The 16,388-nt window shown below is 39.1% G+C and overlaps 1 protein-coding gene across 2 annotated transcripts in view; it reads left to right on the top strand.

Annotated features, from left to right (window-relative positions):
• The window catches only part of cmip (c-Maf inducing protein), a 45,435-nt gene extending 31,918 nt beyond the window's left edge, over positions 1 to 13,517 (top strand). The window contains exons 10-22 of one of the 2 annotated variants that reach the window (XM_029522129.1): positions 1,049 to 1,198; positions 1,277 to 1,483; positions 2,424 to 2,489; positions 4,085 to 4,111; positions 4,208 to 4,256; positions 4,425 to 4,532; positions 5,927 to 6,043; positions 6,922 to 7,062; positions 8,962 to 9,009; positions 9,122 to 9,268; positions 9,392 to 9,497; positions 9,754 to 9,824; positions 10,636 to 13,517. In XM_029522129.1, the coding sequence (XP_029377989.1) occupies positions 1,049 to 1,198; positions 1,277 to 1,483; positions 2,424 to 2,489; positions 4,085 to 4,111; positions 4,208 to 4,256; positions 4,425 to 4,532; positions 5,927 to 6,043; positions 6,922 to 7,062; positions 8,962 to 9,009; positions 9,122 to 9,268; positions 9,392 to 9,497; positions 9,754 to 9,824; positions 10,636 to 10,689 (1,291 nt within the window). In that variant the 3' untranslated portion in view covers positions 10,690 to 13,517. Of the gene's footprint in view, positions 1 to 1,048; positions 1,484 to 2,423; positions 2,490 to 4,084; positions 4,112 to 4,207; positions 4,257 to 4,424; positions 4,533 to 5,926; positions 6,044 to 6,921; positions 7,063 to 8,961; positions 9,010 to 9,121; positions 9,269 to 9,391; positions 9,498 to 9,753; positions 9,825 to 10,635 lie in introns of both variants that reach the window. The other variant, XM_029522128.1, reaches the window with a different exon arrangement.
• The last annotated feature ends 2,871 nt before the right edge of the window (positions 13,518 to 16,388 follow it).

The raw sequence follows: 16,388 nt of genomic DNA, 5'->3' as shown, positions 1-16,388 counted from the left end.
GAAACACATAGTTGGATTACCAATATTTATAGACTCTAAACTGAACATAAGAAGGCTTTAGGGCCAAAATAACAAACTAAAAGTAACCTAACTTAGGGAGAAGTGCTTACTTGTTAATAAATTAACCAAAAGACAGCCACTTATCTTCCTAACTGAAAGGAGAAAGTAATATTAACAAACTGGATTTTAATCCTGCTATCACAATTTAAAAAAACAACAAAAACAAGCATTAACAAAACAAGAATGTAGCGCTGCACACAGGACTACTGGTTGGAGGATGGGGATCAACTCTTATGTAGGTTACCACTTTGTCCTCTTTTATAGGACAGTCCCCTACCACAGCAGCCAATCAGGAAAAGCTGATCCTAAGACACATCTGGGAAGGAAATCAACAATTACCCGAACCAGGAAAAATAAAAACACACTTAGGGCCTCAGTCTTAACAGTATTAAAATATAACTTTTTTATTCTTAATTTTGATGATCTGTAGGGACTAAAATGGCCTATAGCAATCGTACCTTGTACCTTGTACTTTGTACAAAGTACCTTGCAATCGTACTTTGTACAAAAATTAAACACAAGTGTAAGTTCCTCAATTCCAAATCAATCTGTGAATCAGTAAAAAGAAGCATTAATGAACTCTTTCTCCAGCATCTGGGATTTCATTTTTGACAATAGATTTACATTTCATGGTACACTGGACAAATGAAAAATATCACAGCCATGTCAATTTGTTTTCAAACTGACTGGAGCTTTTTATTGACTGCAGATATCATATCATATATCATATATCATAGTCTATCCTAACAATCAGCACAAGTTCCTTCGTTTCCTTCCTCCCAGAGAACTTGGATAATTTTCCTAAAACATCAGCAGGCAAAGGAGCCATCTTTATTGGCTGTCACCTTTCTTCTGATACACTTTGTATTTTTAAGCCTCCAGTTGTATTCTAATTGACAATACTCCTGTGACACCATTGATACTTCTCTGCACTGAATATGAATTTCCTTTGTGGTCCAGTCACCTTTCCCCTTGTTTCTTCCTGCAGTCGGGACAACTCCCCCAGCCTGAAGGAGATCAGAAACGGTTGTCAGCAGCAGAATGACCGCAAACCCCCGATGCCACTACGCCTGCTTCGCCCTGAGCCTCCCACGCCACCTACTGCCACCCTCCTTCCCCTCTCCACCAGCCCCAGTCTTCCCCAACCAACTCCACCAACCCCCTCTATCCCTATTTCCTCCCCAACACCCTGCCTGCCACTGTCCCCTCCACCTTCTGTTGTAAATTCAAGTGAGATCCTGGTAGAGCTGGAGCGAAATAACTCAGCCAATACCAGGCAGAAGGAAGGACCTTCAGGGGGTGACAGCGAACCAAACCTCATTGACTGTCTACTTGTCAGCCCAGCCGTCAATACTCTATCCATCCAGCTGCCAGCACAGGCTGACAGGGTGCTGGGCTGCTTCGCTCTTATTCTCAAGATGCTGTGAGTTCAGACACAAAGCTACCAATACTGCCAAGTATTAAAGGAGCGATCATTATGGATTAACCTTTCTAGTTTTAAAGATCGTATGGTCAGTGTCAGCGTCAGGTTGAGATACGGAACAAAGATTAAGTAGAGGGTGACAGGTGCACTAAAATATGCTAATGTGATTTTTTTTTTTTTTTATTTAACTGCAAGAGAGCAGAAAATATTCATAGCTATAAATACTTGCTTTGATGTTGCCTCAATAAGCATCCTGCAAAAAAAATATTCATGGTTGTGAGATTTGACCTTCCCCATTTGAAACTGTTGCAAATGCATGGTCAATTACTGAATTTCTTTAAAAAATCTACAACTGTTTATGCAAGCAGTATTACTGCTGTGATCTGTGCAGTTAGGTAGATCTCCCCAACAGAAGAGCTTTCTATCGTCTGGGCTCATATAGAAGTCATATATCATGTATCATATCGAAGTTGTTGAGAATGAAACTCAACAGACCAGAGTGTTGCTGATTGCCTTAGTTTTTCATGACTTCATCTTCCCACATCATAAGTTCTGCCAGGAGATAGAAAAGCCAATTGCTTAAAATAAGGTGTAGTCATGTAGATGTGAGGCACAATGGGCAAGTCAGACAGAAAATGTTATATATCAGTCCTGGGTTCTGGTGCTCATTGATTTGTATGAAAGTAAAACAGCAGTTACGTGTGTGTTTGTGTTGGTGTATAGGTATAATAAGGAAACATGGTAGGCTATGAATTGACAGCGTCTGTGTGTTCGTAACAAAGTCATGTTGTTACTTAACTCAAAGATTGCTTGAGCTTCAGTTAAAGCCCTAAACCCTGCTCACATTTCAGCTGCTCATCAGTCTTCCTCATTGCATCTTTACAGTGACTGTCCTCATCTCTGTTTTCTCACAGTTTCTTTTTACAACTGTCTCTATCAGGTCAGACTATGATGACTGGAGACCTGCTCTGGCCAGCCTGCTGCAGCCCATCCCCTTTCCTAAAGAGTCAGTATTCACACGCACATATACACCTCATATTTATACAACACGTAGAGCTGAATTTTATTATGTACCTGAGTGATCCAAGAAGGTCTCTCCAATTAAATAAAAGTAGCTAGAAAGTAAAAAAAAAATATATGGTTAGGAATGCCAGTATGAAAGCCTCATCCAGTTTTTTTTTTTTTTTTTTAAATTAATAATGGTCTTTCAATATTGCATAAATATCCATGCATTTTTGGATTATAATACAGTTCAAGTTTCTATAATAAAATGTGAAAGTATTAGTTTTCAGTCAACTTTCAGAAGCTGAGCCTTAAACTGGGCCATCTTTGAGCCTCTCCTTGCTCACTGACCTGTTGTAACTAGAACGCCAGAGAGAAACTTGTGAACTGAACACTGAACTTGTGTTATGTATGAAAAACAATGAAAAAGCAAAACAGAGAGAATCCGAAGGATGTCTCTAGGGATATATACATGTCTAGAGGACATCAAGAGGATCCGAATGGGGCCTTGTTGCTGACGTAAGTGCGGTACCTCACCACACCTCCCAGGGGTCAAGAACTCAAGGTGTAGCCCTTTTTCTCCCAAGAGCCTCTTCTAATTAGTTGTAAGCAACCATTTATAATTGACTGGCTAAGCCAGAGCTTCATTAATGTGAACTGATGGACACCTTGTTTTTACCAAAGCTGGGACTCAGCTGTGTCATGCTTGTCACTGTTGCCTAGTTGATGTCTTCGACCGTCATTACGACTAGCAACAATAGTCCCCAGCACCCTGCTACTGATGATATAATCAGTCACATCGCTGTGTGAAGGCTCCGCACCAGTTTCATGCAAACACACTTGCAGGAAATTAATTAAAACATTATATCTTATTTGTTTAAACCAATGGAAACAATCTATAAAAAGACAATTTTTTTAATAATGATGACTTAGCTTTGTAACTGAGCTAGTGTGCATATTTAATCTTTCCTTTACAGGTTGAGTTGGAGGTTAACCTGTGAAATCATGGCCTATTTGAGTCCAAGTTCAACTTAGATTTATTTTTATTTTTTTTCTTGTTTGTTCAATCATAGAAGTTATGATGTATGAATGTTAGAGAAATAATTGAATTAAATGAACTAATAATTGTTTAATTTCCCCGACCTGATTTACATGCAGTATCATCAATGATTTGGTAACGCCTGCTTGACAGTGACCATTTTCCAGTGACAATTATTAATTTGTCATCTTCAGTGAAAAAAAATTCTTGGAAGTTCACATCCTGACATTTTGTCTACATGTGCTGAAAAGGTTGCTTGTGCGTATGCACTCTGAAACTTATCTGAACATGTTATCCAATAATAATAATAATAATAATGCACTGCCATGCCAGGCAGTATGAAGGAAAACACCAACCAAAACATTTTGTACTGAACCTCTAGAAATGCTGCACTATAAACACACACATGATACACTGTAAACATCGAAACCTTGGGGCATTACTAGAAAAGTAAACATTCAATTAATTTTCCTGACAGAAGCAAAAAATATTTCATGATTATGTTTCTCACCCATAAGGGTTTTGTTTTGTGTCCCAATTCTCTTTGTCTTCCTTCTCAGGGCCCTGGCACATACCAAATTCACAAAGTAAGTACTGACATGTCATAATCTGTCATTCACAGTTTTTGTTTGACCCCAGTTTGAAAATAACTGGATATTTTTGCCATTTCTCTGTTTAAACAGGGAACTGAAATATGTTATTCAGAGGTTTGCAGAAGACCCAAGGCAGGAGGTGAGTGTGAATTTGTACATCAAATTTCAACTGGGAGTTATCAGCACCAATATCATCTTGAATGTGTAAATTGTGGGAATAAGGGAGAACAAGACATTCAAATTTATAGCTAATTGCATGTGTATGCCCGTGCATGCCGGCATGCTTATCTTTCATTGTTTTCCTCAGGTCCATTCGTGCCTTCTCAGTGTGCGTTCGGGTAAGGATGGCTGGTTCCAACTCTACAGTCCTGGAGGTGTTGCCTGTGATGATGATGGAGAGCTCTTTGCCAGTATGGTGAGTGTACAGACACCCACGGACAGCACCAAGGTATGATTGAAGGATTCATTGAAAATGTTGGAGGATATTCTTTGATTCTTGATCTTTTAGATGAGGTGTGGGGAAACTTTATCTACCTAAGTGTGAATGGCTCTGAGAACTTAAATAACCAAGTGATAGTGGTAATAAAGGGTAGAAGTGTGGATCCAATAGTATGAAAAGGTATGGCACACCTTTGCAGGAAGCTGAAGAAGCAGCTCTGATTCAAAAAGACTTTCTGGAGTAATACGTACAAGGTATACCAGATAAAGTAGGGAGCTAGCGAGTGTATGAAAAAGATGCAAAAGGGGTAGAGGTTTGAAGTACAAAATGGGGATAAACAGACCAGATTGGCTGGTTTTAGGTAGTCTTAAGTAGAATACAATGATGTCAGGATTGTCCTCAGAGGACAAGTTGAGAGGGTGGTCTTATAGCCCTACAGGACAAGATTCTCATGGGTTAAAAAGAAACAAAGAAGAAGGAAAAGTGAAAGGAGAAGGATCAGTGTAGATGTTTGTGTTCAGTGTGACCAGTTAGTTGTTTTTTTGGGGGGAAGAAAAGAGAGACAGCTCCTGTTCCAGTCGGTAAGAAGACTGATCCATACACAAAGTTCTGCTCAGCTATAACTGCCCAAAAAAATCCAAGAGAAATCAGACAAACAAAGCCATTGATAACGGGTGAGGACAAAAGGCCAGTGTTTGGACTGATGCATGCAGTGAGGTTTGTGAGTTTTTAGGAATGGAATGGAACATGGAATTGGGAGAACATAATGGATCAAAGAATAGTTGGGTCTGAAACAGACCTTGTATCAAGTGAGATTCCAAGGAACTCAAGGCACATGGAGTGGTCCCCTGCTTTTTGCCTGTAAGTGAAACCTTGAGGTCAAGGAATGCTAAGGTTGGGTGAACAGGCCTGAAGTGACTGATGATTAGGGAGGAGAAATAATAAAAAAGTCATTCAGAATAGGGTTGAGGAATAGCATATTAGGTTTTCAAGACAACCTCCAGCAAACAGATTATCAAATTGGTCCAGGCTGCTTTTGCATCTACAAGTGAACCTAGCAGCAAAGTATGCGCCTCATCAGTGGATGTCAAAGAAACACCGGGGGGGCAGATTTAGTGTGGTGGACATTTTGCCATTGAGTTCCTGGCAGTGGGAATAAGAGTGTGAGGTCAAAACACCATTTCACAAATCAGTTGGTGATGTCATGGTGGGCTACCAATTGGTTCTGGTGCAGAGTAGGAGAGCAAAAGACAGTAGAGGGTTGGGTTGGTATTGATTGCTAGAATGGCCATAGATGTACTGCTGTCCTGCTCCTGAAACTTCATGCTGAGTTTCAATTGCAATAGCCAAAACCAAACCCTCTGCTCCAGGTTCATATCCTGATGGGCTCCTGCTATAAGACCAAGAAGTTCCTCCTCTCGCTGGCTGAAAACAAGCTGGGACCCTGCATGCTGCTGGCCCTGCGTGGAAACCAGACCATGGTGGAGGTTTGTTCGACAAATATTTTGTTCTTACTTATTGTTATATAGACAAGGGGAAATATTTACTTGTGTAAATCTACAACTCTCCTTCTTAGGTCTTCATGGAGTACCTTGTTTTTTTCCCATTGTTCTGAGCATTGGTCAATCCAATGAGTGCTGCCAAACAAATCCTTTACATGCTGGCAAAGAGAAACTACCAGCTGCAGTCAATCTTGATGACTAAAGAGAAGCTAACAGAGCTTGGCTTTGTCTAGTTAAAACACATTCTATAACCTTCAGTACCACTTATTAAAAGATTTAGGTGAATGTATATATTTGATCCTGTATGTATAATTTTGACTGTGTGGATTAGAGAAAATCCAAAATAATTTAAAACTTGTGTACCGATTTGCGTGATGTGAAGATGTGCGTTGAATAATCATTCCACACTAGAAAAGAAAGCTTCAAATAAATAATTGAATACCCAAAATTAATAGACATTCATGTCATATTAAGTATAAATATTAATATTCAGTGCATGTAAACTTCTGACCACAACACTATGTATTTTTTTGATAAATATTCTTTCTGTATTAGTTTTTGGTTTTATTTGTTTGTATCTGCTTTCTGAAGTTGAGCTCTAGAGCCATGAAAGTTTTCACACTGACATTAAATTATATGATGGGAGAAAATTAGGAACAACTTGGCAGTTAAGATAGCTGAGTAAAGTGAGGCTAATGAGAATTGATCAAAATACAAAGAGTAAAATGGTGGACCCTATATATCCCATAGTCCAAGATTTCCAAACCCCAACTATTAAATCACTATGACCTCATCAGAGTTATTATGTCTAAGCACAACTTGTGAAATCAGTGCATTCAGTGAGAATGTCTTTGTGTGTCCAGATCCTGTGTTTGATGCTGGAATACAACATCATCGACAACAAAGACACCCAGCTTCAGATTATCTCCACCCTAGAGAGCACTCAAGTTGGCCTCCGTATGTACGAACAGCTCTGCGACCGACAAAGAGAACTTAAAGCACTGGTGAGTTTCTGCTCACAGGGATACACATACAGAGTACTAGTTACTCATTAGCTAGATATCTGGACATTTTGTTCAAGCTCATCCCTCAACTCTGCTGGGCTTGGGAAAGTTAATTACTATATTCATATATATATCTATTGTACATACCTAGTCTCTAGTTTCTCTTAACATACAAAACCTACTTTCCTCCTACAAAAGGTAATGGAAGACGATTGCTGTGCTGATGTGAATTTTGATAGTTGCATCCTAAGGGTGAACTGTTTGCCACGGTGTGGCTGAGCTTATTGATGCACCCAAAGTGAAACACAGGGGGAAATTTTATAAAGACAGTAGACAGAGAGGAATGTGTAATGTATGTAAATGTTGACAGTAAAGTGATTTACAGGTACTTTAATTAAACAGTATAAAGGCACAAAGGGCAGGAACAGACACATTTAGTAATTTTGTTGGATAAAGAAAACTTGTAAGCTACGGGTCAGACGTCAGGCAACAGGAAAAATTGTGGCACAATTTGTTGCAGCTAATTAAGATTTAATTCCATAAAGGAGACAGTTGACAGATGTGGGGCATTTTGTATAAAATGAGAAAAGGTCTTTGGCTTATCTTGTTAGCAGAAGACTACAGAATATCACAGAGTAGATAATCTGTTGACTGAAGAGGCTCCATGCTTCAAACAGGCAGGGAAGTAAACCTGAATAAGGGGACTGTGGAAATTTAAGTTTCATTCCTGTAGTTTTACTTTAAAATGATCTGGAACAGCTTATAAACACTGGTGAGCAATGTTTTTTTCATTAGACTGAAATCTGTTTGGTGGAAATGACATGACATCATACACTAGTTTGTGAACTGCTGTTTTGAAGTATCCAGTTTGTCACTGTGTCATGGTGCATGGTACAATCGATGAATCATATGGTAGTCACGCCCTAATGTATACCTGCTTTTTTGTCTATCTTCTCTACATGAGATCAGAGTTTAAAAATTAACATCATATTGACTTTAAACTGGTGATCGAGACCATAAACTCATTATTTACAAAGGTCATAAATCAAGTGAGACATAGCCCCCGTGGACCACAACACAACCAGAGTTCTTTTTACAACCAGCGGAGTCACCCCCTCATGGTCATTAGATAGGATGCAGATTTAAACCATCCCATCCTCACCTTTCAGACCTAAAGTCCATGTGCATTTTTACATATGGTCTCTGGATCTGAAATATAGGAAACCTGCGTCCAAAAAACCTGACCTGAAGTAAGCAGCTGTAGAAGCTTTTATCATTTATATATTGTCATTCGATAAATCTTTATATCATTGGTAAACTCTTCTAAAAGATGTAGACTGCCCCAACGTTGACTCTAGATGTGCATGTCATGCAGTGTGGGATGAAACTGGAGTACCCAGAGGAAACCCACACAGACACAGTGACAACATGCAAACTCAATACAGAAAGGCCCTAGGCCTGGGAACCAAATGACCTTCTTGCTGTGGGGCAACAACGCTAACCACTATGCCTATAAGCTGCACATTAAATTTCATGTTATTTGTAAATTGTACTTTTTTGCTTAAAAAATTGTTGGTCTGCTGTAAGGATCTGTAGAGAGTTGCAGACTTACTGATAGCAGCAGAGCTAATTTGGTCCCGAGAGCCTTCAAAGTCACTCTTTTAAAGAGCCAAAGAGAGTAGGAGAGAACAAAGGGCAACATCTGATGAAGTTATCTGATCACACCTTGAGTGACTACCATTCACTGGTCAGTGGCAGATTCAGTTTCTGGGGAGCCTCATGCCTTTTTCCACATATGACTGGAACGGCACCTTCAGCTACTCATTTACACAATCCCATGTCTGAAAAGCTTACTGCGCGCCGGGAGCTTAGACACCATCTTTTTTGTCTTTTCTACAGCAAAGAAAAGGAGGTCCCACCCGACTGACACTTCCCTCAAAGTCCACAGTAGGATTAAAATTACTTCATCTACATACACAGTTTTACTTTATTGTCCTGAGTGAAATCAGTTACAGGACAGTTACATTTCTGCGAATTTACTCTTCTCTCCTTACCAAAGGATGCAGACCTAGCCCGTCTATTGAGCTCAGGTTCTTTTGGGAATTTGGAGAACCTAAGTCTGGCCTTCACCAATGTCACCAGTGCCTGTGCTGAGCAGCTCATCAAGCTGCCATCACTCAAACAGCTTAACCTCTGGTCCACACAGGTAGAGAATCACACCACATAGCAACCCTGATATGCCACAGAAATACACAAATAATGACCAGTGGTTCAGTGTATGGTTGATGCCTACAACCTTTGTTTCTATCTGTCTTTTTTCTCCCTTCAGTTTGGGGATGCTGGGTTGAGGTTGCTGTCTGAGCATCTGGCCTGTCTTCAGGTTCTGAACCTGTGTGAGACTCCAGTTACTGATGCTGGTCTGCTGGCTCTCAGTTGTAAGAAAACACACACACACACTACAGGCCAAAAGTTTGGACACACCTTCTCATTCAAATGAATAGGAAAGTGTGTCCAAACTTTTGGCCTGTACTGTAAACAATCACATATTACGTACTTTCATTTTACAGGGAACCAAATGGAATAATGGTTTAAAATGATTTAAAAAAAAAAAAAAAAAAAAAAGCTCAAACTTGTTTCACATGTCAAGGTTTATTTTAACTGCAGCTAAATGCAGCTGTCTGCCTGTTTCAGCCATGAAGAGTCTGTGCAGTCTGAATATGAATAGCACCAAGCTCACAGCTGACACATATGAGGACCTCAAGGTAATGACTGCAAGATGACTAACGTAAATAGGTCATTTTACAGGATTTACTTCAACAATTTGTGAAATGCCTGTTTCACAATTGTGAAACACATATTCCCTTCCTCTGAATAATGTGTAAAATATCTCTTTCACACTGAATTATCACTTTAATCTGCAGTTTCCATTAAGTGTCTTTATCACATCATTTTGCCTCACAGTGTACACTCTGTTCATGCTCTCATCAACCCTGTAATCAGCAAGCAGTTGTTCTCAGTGAAAAACCTTCTTAAACTCCACTAGACATACAATTTGAACAATCTGTGGTCTGGAAATTTGTGTTTGTGTTATGTTGCAAGTATTCTGCGACAGCCTGCTCAAGTAGTTTTCCCAGTCCACTACTGAAGTACTAGTCCTGTTGGTTTTGAGAATGTTTTGGAATTAGGTCATCCCTGAATTTTATTTTAGTGATTTAAGTGGTTGTTGGTGTGAAAGGCTGAGAAACTGACGTGAATACTTCTCATGTTTGTTTGGAAGCCAGATGCACTACACTTTCTTCTGGAAGCTTACATTGGTTTAATAACATTCTAGCCTATTGTAAAGTATTTATCAGTGCTGTATTTACAGCTTGTCCTGCCATTTCAGCAACAATACCCCATAATCTTTATATTTATGACCAGTGGACATCATTCTCCTCACGTTTAAATTATCAGGATACTATTGAAATTCAAATGTTTTAGGAAACATTATTCCCTTGTTTGCAGACTATTTTTTCAAACCCAGTTAAATAACTATAGTCTGTTAACTGATGTGCTCTGTGTCTTTTTCTTCAGGCCAAACTGCCCAACCTGAAAGATGTTGATGTTCGGTATACAGAGGCCTGGTGATCAACCACACTCATGCACCCCTACACATACCCAGACATGCCCATTATCATATGCATACGTTGCACACAGGCTCAGAAACATAACATTGAAAATTGTGTAGAGGTCATCACCGTTATTGCTGAAATGAAGATCACCTAACGTAAGGAGATCAGCTGAGACAAATTTGCCATCAGGAGAGGAGCCTTACTCGGCTTCAGTCGTTATCACCAACTGAGATGTTACCACCTGCAAAGAACTGGCTTGTCAGTCTCACCAACTTTTTTTTTTTTTTTTGTTTGTTTGTTTGTTTGTTTTTTATTCGTAAAAATCTTGATAGACCCCAACTTCTACCATCAATGCTCCAAGGACCTTGTTTTTACCTTTATGCTCAGAGGAGTGTGTTGTGGCTGTAGTAGGACCCTTTACTCACCTGCCTTTATCCTATGCCCTATATGATCTCTCAGTTCCAAAATTCTGTCTGAATCAGTCCCACCTCTGTGTGTCCGTGTCATGAGGAAAGCCTGTATCCCCACTACCCTGCCTGCCTCTTTTTCTCTCTCCTGCCCTCATGTTGGATGCAGTAGGTCAACTTCCAGTTCTTCTCCCACCTTAATCATGATGCATCTCTCCAAACAGATGCCCTGAACTCTTCAGTCCTCACTCTTGTGGTCTTTGGCATCAGTTCTTGTGGTCAGATTTCGGTTTATCCAAGTCTTTCATTGGGAGAATGAGGTGCTACCTCCAAGAAAAGAAGAGACTGTGCCTATTCTTCACCACAAAAAGAAAAAAAGGTTTTATCAACTTGAATGAACTTATTTTTCCAGACATCTGTGATTTCATATATTGTGTGTTTCTATATAAAACATGAAGATGACCCCCAGTGCTGAGATATCAGAAACATCTGTCAGATAGTTTAGCATTTTTTCCTTTTCACTCGTTTCAGCATACATACTGATGATCTCTCATTTCTATTTAATTAGACAGTTGTTTAGCAGTAGCTGGGTGGTCTGTGACTGCCTCATATTTATAATTTCTGTCTTTAATGTCTTCTTTACTGTCTCCTGGATTTTGACCTGACTAATGAAGTACACAAGCCCTGTTTTTTTGCAACGTATACCACGTGAAGCCAAGCCTAAGATGGTGTCCACACATGGATCTCTCTGCTCCATGCCATTGTGGTAAAATAGACTGGTAGACTGGACTGCAGAGATCCATCGCCAGCTGTTGTATAAGTTGTATATTTTCATGTCCTCTGCTATTTTTTTGTTGTTGTTGTTTGTTTTTGTTTTGGCTTTTTGTACAGACAGTTGAAGGTGGTTTTTAAAAGAGGGAAGGACATTTGCCAAACATTATTATCAGATTTTGTCACTTGTTTCATAAAGCCACCATGGCTTCAGCACTGGCTGGTGTATGTCTGGCTGTTGTAACCTGCCTGTGGAGAGACACTGACTGTTCACACCTCTAACTCTGTGGTGAGGTCTGAATGAAGAATCACAGTGGAGCTGTGGGCTGCCTATTGTATTTTCTATCATATGTCAGATGTCTTGTTATAAATCACTCCACTGTAAAAGTATTTCACCACTGTATGGGTGGAGAATTTTCATCATAAGATGAAACAAAATTATTGTACATGCTTTGTCACATTTGCTTAGAAGGGACAAAAGTTTGGAGAAGGTACCTTTTATGGGCCATATCTGCCCATCAACATTCCCTTTTAGTTTCACATTTCACACAATGTGGTAACTGTCCTGACACTGCAACTATGTCAGATTTTCTTTTTTTTCCTCTTTTTTTTTTTTTTTTTTTTTTTTTGGTTTGGTTTGATGTTTCACGTGTCGGTGACCCCAGAAAACACAGGAAACGACAGATGACACCATATTTCAGTCACCGTCTCCCTGACTGCATCCATCCATTTTATTTGTGTCGATCTTCAGAACACCATGATATTTGTTCAGTCAAGACACAGGCTGCAGCAGCAAACAGGATGCCGTCCATTAGAAGAAACTTTGTTACCTATTTATTGAGTGCCATCACAGTTTTCTGTTTGGCCTGTAGACTGGGCTTGTATACAGCCATCTTGGAGTCTGGCTTTAGGACCTTGCGCTCCCACTTAATATCCTGTATGATGTATATACAAGTGTATATAGTTGTCTCCTCTTTTCATCTCTAACCCATTTTCTTCCTGTTTTCCTATTCTTCATCCCTTTTCTAAAAATTTCTCAGCCTCTAGTAATCAGCAGGCTGCTGTTGCCTTCATCTTGATGTGTGTGGTCACACAAAGTGCACTGTAATCAAAAAAAAAAAATGTTTTCAATCGATTACGATTTCTTTATTTGGTTTTCTTTAAAGAAACATTTGTTTCTGGTATTCTTGTTTTGTTTTTTTGCATGTACAGGTTGCTGCATCTTTGGTATTTTTATTTTATAATATGTAATATTTTTATTTTGCAATATGATAAAGGGTCTGATCACTATCTCACTGAGGTTTAGGACTGAAATGGAGAGAGGCCATCTAACTATCTTCTGAGTTGTTGCCAGGATCTACCCTTGAGCCTTGACACAACCTGTTAGTCAAGACATTCGGGTTCAGTTGATAGTTTGTTTTTTTTGTTTTGTTTAGTTTTTTTTAACAATAGTGGTACGCATAGACTGAAGCTGCCTCAAACTGAGATTTACTTATTTCAGTTTGACCATTTTCAAATCAAGAAATGCAAACATCTCTTTATTCGTTTATGTAACAATTTACTTCCACATCATTATCATTTTAGAAGTGTACCATGCCGACCATCATTTCAATATAAACTTGTTTTTCAACAGATAAAAAAAAAAAAAATCACTAATCTCTCTCAAGTCAAATTGACCTTGTTTGAGTTAACCTTTTTATTTTCTAATTTTATATAAGTCTGAAAGTCTTCTGGAAACCATTCATATTAACTTTTTCATATGAGGTAAATGAGATAATTGATGTCATTTCTATGCATTTAATATGAAGCTACAACTGGTGTCGGCTCAACTTGACTGGAAACAGCTAGCTTTGCATATTTTGCAGAGCATATATCTTTCTTTCTTTTTTTTTTAACAAAGTCCAAAGTAGAAAGAGTTTGTGCTGGTTTCCTGCCAGCCTCACATCGATGACACCCAACAAGGAAGTCTTGCACATAAAACTTGTTTTTATACAAGTAAGCTTAAAAAGCTGTTAGTAGACAAATACCTTTGAACCGAGTCGGGTTATTTACTTCATGTTAAACTAAGATAATGACTTCCAACATACAAACATTAGATATAATCCATCTTTCATTTATCTCCCAACATGAAACATGAATAAAATGTCAGACTTTTCCTTTAAATAAGGTGGCAGTCTTGGGAAAACTGAAAATCCCACGTTATGGGTCTTGATCAGCTGCCACTTGTCCAACCTGTGAGCCTGGGGACCAGCATGGTTATGTTATAATGGAGGGTTTTTGTGTTTACTGTAAAACACCTGATGGCTGAATCAAAACACCGCCTCTGTTCTGTCATATTTCTGTGTCCTGTGGAGCTCACTGTGCTTTGCTTTTCATTGCCATTGTGATTCTCTGGTGGTTTAAGTGGTTATACCATGGCTAACTTGTGTACGACTGTGCTCGTGTCTTAACAGTTATTATGGACGGAACACAGTCGGATATGTGCAGCCTGACAGATCTGACAGACTGAAACCCTATTTCATGCGATTCCCTGTAGTAAACATTTTAGCAGCTGGAAAAAGGATTAACCACCATGTTTCTCTCTCTTATTCAGTCTTTATTTGCATAGATTCTCCTGCTGGGTTATTATTGCTACTGCTACTCTGTGGCTGTTGTAATACAATTACAAAAGATCGTCATCAGGAAAAATTAACAACTATAATGTTGAATAATTTCAATCAAAATTAAATTGTCTGTGAATATGTTTCAAATGTGTGTGGCGTATGTTCATTTTTTTTTTCCCTCTCTGATGTGTCACTGATGTAACATCTTTTCTGTGTAACATCAGTGACGCGTCAGTTATTACATTACAGTAATTCCAGATGTTAACATTTATTCAACTTCTGTTGCATACTTTTTGAAAGGTGCAGAACAATCATTTCACTTTGTTTAACAATGTTTCAGGGTTGTAGTGCACACAGATGTAGCCCTGCTTTATCATCATTTAGTAATACCACATTCACCAAACTACTGCCACACAATACAAATGGACTAATATTGCTTAAAGTACAATTTAGAGGCGATATCCATCAGGCATTCAGGATCAGGGTTATACATGTGCTTAACACCACCTTGGAGTCGATATCAGTTTTGTCATGGTTGTCCAGCCATGCTGTTTTCACAGCTAATACATTAGCACATACATTGGAAGTGTAAGCGTCCAATAAACACTGATATTTCAGTCAGGGTAGCATGAAGAAAATTCCAAATGTGCATGTTTTTTTCATTATTTACAATGCCTATAAAAAGTATTCATCCCCCTTGGGTGTTTTCCTCTTTTGTTGCTTTTAGAAATGAAATTTTGGTCAGTAAAATGTTGCTTTTTTGACAAGAATTTGCAGCCTCTGACTTTTAAAGAGAGAGAGAGAGTCCTTCCTCCAGCAGCCTAGGCCTATAGCAGCATAGCTAAAGAGTAGATGGACTTTAACTTTTTAACTATAAGTTCCGTCATACAGAAAAGCTTTAAGCCTGGTCTTGAAAACTACTAAAGAGTCTGCCCCCCGGACCGATGCTGGAAGTCAGTTCCACAGAAGGGGAGCTAACACAGGAGAGATGTGATCTCTTTTCCTAGTTCCTGTGAATATTCATGCAGCAGCATTCTGTATCAACTGAAGGGGATTTCAGAGATTTGTTCGTAGATGGTAATGACTTACAGTAGTCCAGCCTAGAAGTTATGGATGCATGGACTAGTTTTTCTGCATCATCCTGAGAGAGGATGTTTTTGATATTCCTAATATTTCTCAGGTGGAAGAAAGCTGACCTCCTGACTTGTTTTACATGAGGGACAAAGGACATGTCCTGGTCAAAGGTTACTCCAAGGTTTCTAACAGTGGAGCTGACTGATAATTAGATAGGGTTTCTCTGAGGTGCTTAGGGCTGAGTACAATAAATAATAAATTAAGTTTAGTCAGCATTAAGAATTTAAAAAATTTGGGTCATCCAGACTTTTATGTCTTCAAGACATGTCTGCAGTTTGACTATCTGACTTGTTTTGGCTTCCTTGGGAGACTCCAAGGTCAATTGGAAGAAGGTTATTTGGTCTGATGAAACAAAATTGAGATGTTTGATCATCAGACTTTGGCAAACACCAAACATTACACATAACCACAAATGCATCATCTCCACTGTGAAGCATGGTGATGGCAACGTCATGTTCTGGGGATGCGTCTCTGCAGCAGGCCCTGGAGGGCTTATAAAGATGGAGGGGAACATGAATGCATAAAATATCACCCAATCCTGGGGCATAAATTGATTCAATCTGCAAGAGATCTATGACTTGGAAGATTTATTTTCCAAGCAAGACAATAACCCCAAACATACAACAAAAGCTACACAGAAATGGTTCAAAGACAACAAAGGTGAATGTTCTGGAGAAGCCAAGTCAAAGTCAAGATCTCAATCCAGTTGCAAATTTGTGGCTGGATCTAAGAGCTGTTCACGCCCAATCCCCAAGCAGCCTGTCAGAGCATGAGCTGTTTTGCAAGAAAGAATGGAGAAA

This window comes from Echeneis naucrates, chromosome 16 (genome assembly GCF_900963305.1).
Source record: "Echeneis naucrates chromosome 16, fEcheNa1.1, whole genome shotgun sequence".
Taxonomy (NCBI): Eukaryota; Metazoa; Chordata; class Actinopteri; order Carangiformes; family Echeneidae; genus Echeneis; species Echeneis naucrates.
Note: the sequence above shows the minus strand (reverse complement) of the source record. Positions and strands in the feature narration are given on the sequence as shown.